General features: G+C 54.6%; 2 protein-coding genes across 12 annotated transcripts in view; one reads left to right on the top strand and one right to left on the bottom strand.

The window, feature by feature from the left end:
- The window catches only part of PLD3 (phospholipase D family member 3), a 35,912-nt gene extending 26,396 nt beyond the window's left edge, over window positions 1-9,516 (top strand). For all 11 annotated transcript variants that reach the window (XM_017503215.2, XM_037729470.1, XM_037729471.1 and 8 more), the window contains 7 exons: window positions 1,366-1,486; window positions 1,568-1,695; window positions 3,414-3,614; window positions 6,300-6,439; window positions 8,076-8,241; window positions 8,811-8,910; window positions 9,012-9,516. In XM_017503215.2, the coding sequence (XP_017358704.1) occupies window positions 1,366-1,486; window positions 1,568-1,695; window positions 3,414-3,614; window positions 6,300-6,439; window positions 8,076-8,241; window positions 8,811-8,910; window positions 9,012-9,199 (1,044 nt within the window). In that variant the 3' untranslated portion in view covers window positions 9,200-9,516. The remainder of the gene's footprint in view (window positions 1-1,365; window positions 1,487-1,567; window positions 1,696-3,413; window positions 3,615-6,299; window positions 6,440-8,075; window positions 8,242-8,810; window positions 8,911-9,011) is intronic.
- Window positions 9,517-10,234: 718 nt separating this feature from the next.
- HIPK4 (homeodomain interacting protein kinase 4) overlaps window positions 10,235-11,008 on the bottom strand; it is an 11,184-nt gene continuing 10,410 nt past the window's right edge. The window contains exon 4 of the mRNA XM_017503212.2: window positions 10,235-10,721. Coding sequence (XP_017358701.1) covers window positions 10,542-10,721 — 180 coding nt within the window. The 3' untranslated portion in view covers window positions 10,235-10,541. The remainder of the gene's footprint in view (window positions 10,722-11,008) is intronic.

Below are 11,008 nucleotides of genomic sequence, written 5' to 3'. Positions count from 1 at the left end.
AAAAAAAAAACAAAAAACAGAAAAAAAGGAAAAACCACGAATTTGTTCCGTTTTCTTCTCCCTACTGCCTCTTTTTGTGAGAAGTTGTCTTAAAACTTACTGAAATTACAAGGCTCCTTAAGAGCTGCCTGAAAAAAAATAATTTTGGCCAGGCATGGTGACTTACACATGTAATCCCACCACTTTGGGAGGCCTAGACAGGATGATTGCTTTAGCCCAAGAGTTCGAGACTAGCCTGAGCCACATAGTGAGACTCCACCTCTGCTAAAAATCAAAAAAAATTAGCAGGGTGTTGTGCATGCCTGCAATCTCAGATACTCAGAAGATGGAAGGAGGAGGATGGCTTGAGCTCAGGAATTGGAGGCTGCAGTGAGCCGTGATCATGCCACTATCCTCCAGCCCGGGCAACATAGCAAAAGTCTATCTCAAAAAAAAAAAAAGAAAAAGTAATAATAATTACAAAAGTTAAAAACCAAAGCCAGGCATAGTGGCACACACCTGTGGTCCCGGCTACTTGGGAGGATGAAGCAAGAGAATGGCTTGAGCCTAGGAGTTGGAGGCTACAGTGAGCCATGATGGTGCCACTGCACTCTAGCCTGGGCAACATAGTGAGGCCCTGTCTCTAAAAAAGCAATTTTTTTAAGTTAAACCGTGTGAGCTCCCACTCCCTGCTGGCTCCCTCTGAAGTGGTTTAAAACACATGTAGGAGGCAGATGATCTGCAAATCCTGCACCAGAGATGGGTGTGGTGGTGCACTCCTGTAGTACCAGCTACTTGGGAGACTGAGGCAGGAGGACTGCTTGAGCCCAGGAACTTAAGATCAGCCTGGGCAACATAGCAAGACTCTGTCTCCACAAACAAACAAAATCCCACTCCACTACTGAGTTCTCCAGGGTGGAGGTGGGGGTATAATTAGACTGGCCTCACCGGGTTGTGAGAATTCAGTGAGTTCGCTGAGAAGGGGCCTAGGATGGGCATCCTTGACTGGTGCTATTGTTGGCATCATTGTGCTTCACCCCATGCCTTCTGGGACCCCCGTGCCTGAGCCTTGCCTACAACATCCTGGGAGAGGCCTGGAGGGCCTGCCTTGATGCTGAATTTTGAGAAGGTCCCTGAGGGGCAAGAGGGATCTGGAGGCCTTGGAGGGGGATCACAGGCGACTAATTATTAAAGCAGATAAAGATGTTTTAAACAGATAACGAAGTCTTAATATTTTAATCTGTAAAGTCTTTATGCAGGCTAATGGAAAGCCTGTTGATGCCTAATCATGTCTTAAAATAACCCCACTGGGCATTGCCTTGTGGGGTTGGACAGCTGGTTGGTCCAGCCCCTCAGAAGCTCTACCCTCCCCTCCCCTCCCCACAGGGTGAAGAGGTCCTCCAGCAGCTGCAGACCCTGGCACCAAAGGGCGTGAATGTCCGCATCGCTGTGAGCAAGCCCAACGGGCCCCAGCCTCAGGCGGACCTGCAGGCCCTTCTGCAGAGCGGTGAGCTGGGGCCCAACTGGGGTTGGGGTGGGCCTGAGGTTACCCAGCCTGGCCCCTGATCACTGCCCCTGCTGGTCACAGGTGCCCAGGTTCGCATGGTAGACATGCAGAAGCTGACCCATGGCGTCCTGCATACCAAGTTCTGGGTGGTGGACCAGACGCACTTCTACCTGGGCAGTGCCAACATGGACTGGCGCTCACTGACCCAGGTCTGCCTACACCCTGTCTACCTTCCTTCCAGGTCACTCACTGCCCCACAGGGCACCCAGCCTCCAACTGCACCCCTTACTCAATCCAGAGTCCTCTCCACCCATCCTCTGCAATGACTTCCTCCCTGCTTCCTTCCAGGCCTCCCTAATCCAAGCTGGGCATGGTGGCTCACACCTGTAGTCCCAACACTTTGGGAGCCCATGGTGGGAGGATCACTTGAGCCCAGGAGTTGGAGACCAGTCTGGGCAACATCTCTTCCAAAAAAAAAAAAAAATTGCCAGGTGTGGTGGCACATGCCTGTGGTCCCAGCTACTTGGGAGGTTGAAGCGGGAGGATCACTTAAGTCCAGGAGTTCGAGGCTACAGTGGGTTGTATTTGTGCCACTGCACTCCAGCCTGAGCAACAGAGTGAGACCCTGTTAAAATGAAAAAGAATAGGCCAGGCTCGGTGGCTCATGCCTGTAATCCCAGCACTTTGGGAGGCCAAGGTGAGTGGACCACCTGAGGTCGGGAGTTTGAGACCAGCCTGACCAACATGGTGAAACCCCATCTCTACTAAAAATTTAAAAATTAGCCAGACATAGTGGCAGGCGCCACTAATCCCAGCTACTGGGGAGGCTGAGGCAAGAGAATCACTTGAACCCAGGAGGCAGAGGTTGCAGTGAGCCGAGATTGTGCCATTGCACTCCAGCCTGGGCGACAGAGTGAAACACCATCTCAAAAGAAAAGAATAATCCCCAGATGGAGCCCTCTGCTGCCCTCCCCCTACTCCTGGAAGCCTGGAGCTCCCTCTGATTCACGATTGCAGCTACCAGCCCCTCTACGGGGCATTAAGGACCTGCATACCCATTTGACCTTCATTGTACATCTCTGTGTGCCTGCTCTAAGTCCAGCCCCATCCCAGGTAATGTTGGCAACATGGTAGTAGCAGATGGACCTCATGGAACTCCCAGTCCAGTGCAGACTGGCCTGTCACCTGACAGTGACAGCCCAGAGGGGTAAGGGCTGGGGTTGGGGAGACATAGACAGAGGGTCAGGGCCAGGATGGAGGGAACTGAGGGCCGTGGAAGCTCAGGGACCCCAGCCTGGGGTATGGGAGGGTTTCCCAAAGGAGGTCTAACTAATCTGATCCCTGAAGGATAGGGAGGAATTAGCCCAAAATAGGGAAGAGAAAACAGCTCGGGCAATCAGGTGAAGATAAGACAGGACATTAACTCACAAATTCATTTCCTCAACAAGTATTTCCCCTAACCCTTAATCTCAGCAATTACGTAGGGAGATGCTACAGATACAGCTGTGACTGAGACATCCCTGGTGCCTGTCCTCCCAACCAATGGGAAGACCAGTTTGTCACCACAGAGAATGAGAAGGGAATCCCAAGGGACTATTGAGAGCCCAGAGGAATGCCTGGCACAGGCTGGGTAGTCATGGGAGGCTTCCTGAAGGAGGAAGCATGTCAGCCTAGACCTAAGAACGAGTAGGAGCTAGCTCCATGGAGGGTAGAAGCAGATTGCAGAGGTTCAGGAAACTCTGAACTGATTCGATAACTGATTTTCATCAAAACTTAAGTTGATAATCATTCTAGGGTTTTAGCTATTGGAGCTGGGGTGGAGGGGGCACTGAGGGACAGAGGGATAGACAGAGACAAGGCTGGGGAGTGTCCCTATCCTCTGTGAGCACCAGGCCGCTATCCCTGAGCTCAGCACTGCCTCCCACAGGTCAAGGAGCTGGGCGTGGTCATGTACAACTGCAGCTGCCTGGCCCGTGACCTGACCAAGATCTTTGAGGCCTACTGGTTCCTGGGCCAGGCAGGCAGCTCCATCCCATCAACTTGGCCCCGGCCCTATGACACCCGCTACAACCAAGAGACACCAATGGAGATCTGCCTCAATGGAACCCCTGCTCTGGCCTACCTGGCGGTGAGTCTGGGGCAAGCGGGGCCTGCTGTGTCCCAGCCCCATGCCATCACTCACAGCCTCCATCTGTCACTGTCTGCTGGTGATAGGGAGGGCATATCCTGACCACTAGTCCTCACCCCAGCTTATTCTGCTTGGTCAGGGGTCTGGCCTAGTTCCCAACATCCTTGGGCCTCTATTTCAGTTAGAAAACGGGCCAGGCACGGTGGCTCACGCCTGTAATCCCAGCACTTTGGGAGGCTGAGGCAGGTGGATCACGAGGTCAGGAGTTCAAGACCAGCCTGGCCAAGAAGGTGAAACCCCATCTCTGCTCAAAATACAAAAAAATTAGCCAGGCATGGTGGTGGGTGCCTGTAATCCCAGCTACTCGGGAGGCTGAGGCAGAGAATCACTTGAATTAGCCACAGGTGGCTCTTTCAATTTAAGTTAATTAAATGCAGTTAACAATTCAGGCCAGGTAAAGTGGTTTATGCCTGTAATCCCAACACTTTGGGAGGCTGAGGTAAGAGGATCACTTGAGGCCAGGAGTTTGAGACCAGCCTAGACAACATAGCAAGACTCTGTCTTTACAAAAAAAAAAAAAAAATAGCTCGGTGGGGTGGTGCATGTGTGTAGTCCTAGCTACTTGGGAGGCTGAGGTAGGGGGATCACTTGAGCCCAGGAAATCAAGGCACAGTGAGCCATGATCATACCACTGCACTGTAGCCTGGGTGACAGTCTGTCTCAAAAAGAATTTTTTTCAAGCCAGGCATGGTTGTTCATGCCTGTAATCCCAGCACTTTGGGAGGACAAGATGGGAGGAATACTTGAGGCCAGGAGTTCAAGACCAGCCTGGGCAACGTAGGGAAACACCATTTCTTTTTTCTTTTTGGTTTTATTATTTATTGTTCTAGACAGGATACCCAAGAACTAGGGAGACACCATTTTTACAAAAAAATAATATTAATAAAAATTAGCCGTGTGTGGTTGCATGCACCTGTAGTCCCTGGGGATGCCAAGGCAGGAGGATCACTTGAGCCCAGGAGTTTGGAGCTGCAGTGAGCTGATTGTACCATTGGACTCCAGCCTGGGCAACAGGCTGTTGCCCTGTTTCTAAAACAAAGACAAAATTCAGTTCCTCCTGGAGTAGCCACATTTCATACGCTCAGTGGCACCTGTAGCACCACTGTAGCAAGTGGCCGCCACATTGGACATTTCCATCACTATGACAGGCTCTATTGGACCACACTGGCTCTTGCCCATGGTAGATACTAATCACTCTGGACAATTAGCTCTTGATATTTTCACTAGTTGAGGCAGGCAACCCAGGTCTCCCTAGGTCCTCCTGAGCAAGTCACCTGTCCAAGCCCAGAGTCACCGTGGAAGGCACGACACTAAAGCGTGGACGCAAGGAGGCACGCCTCACTGGAGTCGTTCACTAGGGGGCCTCCCACAGGGAACCAAGGCTCTCCTCATTACCACTTCCCCTTTTAGAGCCTCCGTTTCCTTGTCTGTTGAGCATTAAGGGAGCTGGGGCGCCAGGCACTGTGGCTTACCCCTGTAATCCTAGCACTTTGGGAGGCCTGGCAGGCTGACCGCTTGAGTTCAGGGGTTGGAGACCAGCCTGGCAAACGTGGTGAAACCCCGTCTCTACCAAAAATTAGCAAGGCATGATGGCAGGCACCTGTAATCCCAGCTACTTGGGAGGCTGAGGCAGGAGAATCACTTGAACCCAGGAGGTGGAGGTTGCAGGGAGCTGAGATTGCACCATTGAATTCCAGCCTGGGTGACAGTGAGATTCTGCCTCAAAAAAAAGGGGGGCGGTGGAGCTGGGAAGAGGGCCTAGTGTGGCACCGGGCACACAAGGGCTTCACAGTCAGGGTGGGCTGTGAGCAAATCAGGGAAGAAAATGACGAGGCTGGGCTTTATGGCTCATGCCTATAATCCTAGCACTTTGGGAGGCCGAGGTGGGTGATCAGCTAAGGTTAGAAGTTTGAGACCAGCCTGACCGATATGGTGAAATTCTGTCTCTACTAAAAATGCAAAAATGAGCTGGGCATGGTGGTGGACACCTGTAGTCCCAGCTACTCAGGAGGCTGAGACAGGATAATTGCTTGAACCCGGGAGGCGGAGGTTGCAATGAGCCACGACTGTGCCACTGCACTCCAGCCTGGGCAGCAGAGCAAGACTCTGTCCCCAAAAAAATGGGGGGGGAGGGAGTGGGGGTAATTAAAGAAAAAGAAGTGACTCAAGCAGAAGTCCTCAAGCCTGAGCATGCCTCAGAATCACCTGAAGGGCTTGTTAAAACCCAGATTCCTGGGCCCCACCCCAGCACTGATGCAGTAGGCCATGAGCAGTGAGGCACAAGAATTTGCATTTCTAACAAGTTCCCAGGTGATGCCGTTGCCGCTGGATCAGGGACCTTACGTTGAGAAGCACTGGGTTAGAGCATAAATTCTGGAACCAGACAGCCTGGGTTCGAATCCCGGCTCCATTTATCTGCTGTGTGACCTTAAGTAAGTCACCTACCCTCTCAGCCTCAGTTCCCTCACCTGTGAAATGGACGTAGTGATTGACCCTCCTCTTCATGAAAGCTGAGGATTCTGTGAGATCCACAGGACCTGGCTTGTGGTGAGCTGTCCATATGAGACGTCTACTGTGACGATGCCCCTGGCAGGGCATGTGTCTTGACTGTCCCCTCACCCTCAGAGTGCGCCCCCACCCCTGTGTCCAAGTGGCCGCACTCCAGACCTGAAGGCTCTACTCAACGTGGTGGACAGTGCCCGGAGTTTCATCTACATCGCAGTCATGAACTACTTGCCCACTCTGGAGTTCTCCCACCCTCGCAGGTACTGCCGGGCGTGGAGATAGGGAGCCACAGCAGGTAGACAGGAGACGGGAGAGGGAGTCATGGGGACCAGAAAGCTGGTGGAGCTCCAAGCAAGGGGCCAGATGGAAGAGAAGCCGCAGGGAGAGACAGTCACCAGGAGGTGATGAAAAGAAGGTATCTGGGCACTAGAGACAGGAGACAGAGGGATTACAGAGGAGACAGGGATGAGGTTTCAGGACAAGGTTTGAGGGAACAGAGAAAAGGATGAGAGGACCAGGCACAGTGGCTCACGCCTGTAATCCCAGCGCTTTGGGGGGCCGAGGTGGGGAGATCACTTGAGGTCAGGAGTTCAAGACCAGCCTGGCTAGCATGGTGAAATCCCGTCTCTCCTAAAAATGTAAAAATTAGCCAGGTGTGATGGCACCTGCCTTTAATCCCAGCTACTTGGGAGGCTGAGGCAGGAGAATTGCTTGAACCTGGGAGGCGGAGGTTGCAGTGAGTTGAGGTCGTGCCACTGCCCTCCAGCCTGGGTGACAGAGCGAGACTCTGTCTCAAAAAAAACAACAAAAAAGAGAAAGATAAGAATATTGGGGATGGGACAAGGATTGGGGACTGGAAGCCTGAGGCAGGGGTGCAGGATGTGGTATTTGGAGAGGTAAGAGGCTGGAAACAGAGTGAGGGGCTTGGGGGATGGGGGCTAAAGTATTTGGGTTTAGGGTAGCAAGCTTGGGTATTTGTGATCCTGGGATAAGGATAACAACCAGGCCAGGCGAGGTGGCTCATGCCTGTAATCCCAGCACTTTGGGAGGCCAAGGCAGGCAGATCACCTGAGGTCAGGAGTTCGAGACCAACTTGACCAACATGGAGAAACCTGTCTCTACTAAAAATACAAAATTAGCCCAGCTTGATGGTGCCTGTAATCCTAGCTACTGGCGAGGCTGAGGCAGGAGAATCACTGGAACCCGGGAAATGGAGGTTGTGGTGAGCCAAGATTGTGCCATTGCACTCCACCCTGGGCAAAAACAGTGAAACTCTGCCTAAGAAAAAAAAAAAAAAGATAACCATACCCACTGTAACATCCAGGTGGATGATGGGGTTTGTGGGGCTCAGAGAAGGTATTCTAGGGGCAGTAGGTAAGATGATAGGTCCAGGCGTGCTGGCTCACACCTGTAATCCCAACACTTTGAGAGGCTGAGGCAGGAGGATCACTAGGAGTTTGAGACCAGCCTGGGCAACATAGTGAGACCCCATCTCTACAGAAAAATTTAAAGATTACCCCAGTGCAGTGGCACCCGCCTGCAGTCCCAGCTACGCAGGAGACTGAGGCAGGAGGATGAAGCACTTGAGCCCAGGAGTTGGAGGCTGCACTGAGCTATGATCGTGCCACTGCTCCCTCCAGCCTGGGTGACAGAGCAAGAACCTATCTCAAAAAGAAAAGAGGATGACAAGACTGGGTTTTGGGGAGCGGGAATGGGAGCCAGAGCCAGGAAGAGGAAGTAGGGATGTGGGATTTCTGGAGGCAGGAACGGGGTCTGGGAGCCAGAGATGAAGAAGTCCTCCCAGTAGCTAAAGGAGGGCCCAGGCTTGGTTCCCCAAAGCCTGTGGACGCAGCCACCCTCTGCATCCTGCCTTCACCTCCCACACACTGTTCCCAGGTTCTGGCCTGCCATTGACGACGGGCTGCGACGGGCCTCCTATGAGCGTGGTGTCAAGGTGCGCCTGCTCGTCAGCTGCTGGGGACACTCGGACCCATCCATACGGGCCTTCCTGCTCTCCCTGGCTGCCCTGCGTGACAACCATACCCACTCTGACATCCAGGTGGTAAGCACTGCCCCAGGCCACCCCTCGGCCCCTGTGTGGGGCAGTCCTGGGGACACAGCCCTCATGGAGGTTGTCTGTCACTCGCCAAGGATGGTCCAGAGTGAGCCCTGTCACAGTGGGGAAACCATGGGTCATGCTGGGAGGAGGAGACACAGGGGTTGTGGCTGGGATGCAGGGGCAGGGAGAGAGGGGTTAGGACCGGGGTACGGGGCACAGGCAGAGGGGTCAGGGCTGGGATGGAGGAAGCTCAGGCAAAGGGGTTGGGGCCAGGATTGGGGGGGCACAGGGAGAAGGGTTGGGACCAGGACTGGGAGAGCGAGCAGGTAGAAGGGTCAGGGCTGAGATGGGAGGCCCAGGCAGAGGGGTAGGGGCCAGCGTGGGGATGCCCAGAGGAAGCCCCTGCCCTGGTGGGAAGGGCCAAGGAAGATGTTCTGGAAACGGGGGTCCCTGAGACAAGCCCCCAGGAACAAACAGTAGCCGGTCTGCAGGCAGATCTGCCTCCCTGATCCTGGGGCTCCTCCGACTTCCCTTGCCTCTTACTCTCCTTCCCATCCACCCTTCCCCCTCAGAAACTCTTTGTGGTCCCCGCGGATGAGGCCCAGGCCCGAATCCCATATGCCCGCGTCAACCACAACAAGTACATGGTGACCGAACGCGCCACCTACATTGGTGAGTGTGTCCTGAGCACCACGAGGCGCCGAAGAAGTGGGGGCTTCAGACACCAGGCCCGGCCCCTCACGGCGCCCCTCACCCCACCCACTCCTCTCTAGGAACCTCCAACTGGTCGGGCAACTACTTCACAGAGACGGCGGGTACCTCGCTGCTGGTGACGCAGAACGGGAGGGGTGGCCTGCGGAGCCAGCTGGAGGCCGTTTTCCTGAGGGACTGGGACTCCCCTTACAGCCATGACCTTGACACCTCAGCTGACAGCGTGGGCAACGCCTGCCGCCTGCTCTGAGGCCTGGTCCAGCGGACAGGCCGAGGCCTGCTGGGCCCCCACGGACCCAGATGCTCTGGGTCATGGTCCCTGTCCCCGTGCCCCCGCTTCTGTCTGCCCCATTGTGGCTCCTCAGGCTCTCTCCCCTGCTCTCCCACCTCTACCTCTGCCCCCACCGGCCTGACGCTGTGGCCCTGGGACCCAGCAGAGCTGGGGGAGGGATCAGCCCCCAAAGAAGTGGTGGTGCATGCTGGGCCCGGCCCCCCTGGCCTATCCCCACTTTCCAGGGCAAAAAAGGGCCCAAGGTTATAATAAGAAGTAAATAATTTGTCTGTACAGCCAGTGCCCAACTGAGTGGTGTGAGATGGGGTGTAGGGGTAGAGGACAGCTGGCATGGGCCTCTGGTGGGGACATCCTTGTGTGCTGAGCCCTCAGCCTGTCACTGGCATGTGCTGAGCCCTTAGCATGCAGTACGCGCGGGCTGATCTGTGCTGAACGCGCAGCAGGCCACCCTGTGGCCTGGCATGGACTTAACACTCATGTAGCCAGCATGGGGCAGCATGTGCTGAACAGAAGCATGTTCCCAGATTGACTGGGAGGGACCAAACCATTGCCACATCCCACCATGGCGGACCTAGCATGGCTGAACATGGGAGCATGCACCTCGTGTGAATTTCAGCCTGCCAAGTGGATTGACACTGAGCATGCCCCAAATGTAGATGAGTGCATGCCAACCCCATAAACACGTAGGAGGGACAGGTCAACAGACAAGGAGACCCCAGCACCTGGCCAGCTTATGAACACATGCTGAGCACACAGCATGTTCTGAGGGTAGATTCCCAGCATGCCAAGCACATAGCATATTTAGGGCATGGGTTAGTCAACCAAGCACAGCGTTTCCCTCCTGGTGTGACAGCAGCCTAGGCTCCAGCCTGAGCCAGTGGTCAAGTGGGCCCAGCATTGCAGTGCAAGTCCCTGGGTACCACTCTGGAGCCCCCATCCCTCCAGAGCCAGTTCAAGCCCCAGGCAGTGAGAGCAGGCTTGAAGCAGGACTGTTGAACACTTCTGTATTGAAATAGACAGAGGCAACAGGGCCGAGGATGGGTGCAGGGCCAGTGGGGTGCAGCCCCCTTCCTGCTGTCCCTCTAGCCAAGGGGCACAGGCCAGACTTCAAAGCCCTGCTGCATTCAGGAGAGGTATGCAGGCACGCACTGCAGGCAGGGGAATGGGAATTTCTGGATAACTATCTTTCTGTAAGAATAATTTATGGTTCAGGAGATGGCTCTGAGGAGCAGTTCAGGTTGGGAGGGGATGCCAGCCCAGCTAGTGCAGCCCCCAGTGACGGGCAGGGGTGGAATCACCATCAGTGGTGCCCGCTGACATGCTGGAGAAAGCTGGTGGCCCGGTGCGCACCGTGCTGGTAGGAGTGGCGGGGTGGGAGCCCCTGAGCCCTGGGGCCCCTGATGCCCTCCAGGGTCCAGTCTGGCTCACTCAGCCATTCTCCAGGACAGCTGCTGGGGTCGAAGAGCTCAGGGTCTGGCCTCTGTGGGGAAGAGGAGAGAGGGGCATCAGCCAAGCAGCTAATAGTGTGTGAGCATCTGCTGAGCCTCTGTCACCTCCTGATGGAGGTGAGCATGTGCTAGGGTCTTTATTGCCAGTGTTGGGCCTTTATTGCCTCTTTGTAAAAATGATGTAATAACAGCTCACTGCAGCCTCGACCTCCCTGGCTCAAGGGATCCTCCTCCTACCTCAGCCTCCCGAGTAGCTGGGACTACAGGTGCACACCACCAAAAACGGCTAATATTTCTCATTTTTTGATAGAGACGGGAT

The sequence above is a fragment of the Cebus imitator genome, unplaced genomic scaffold (assembly GCF_001604975.1).
Source record: "Cebus imitator isolate Cc_AM_T3 unplaced genomic scaffold, Cebus_imitator-1.0 Scaffold306, whole genome shotgun sequence".
Lineage (NCBI taxonomy): Eukaryota > Metazoa > Chordata > Mammalia > Primates > Cebidae > Cebus > Cebus imitator.
The sequence above is the reverse complement of the archived record's forward strand: the minus strand, read 5'-3'. Positions and strand labels throughout refer to the sequence as shown.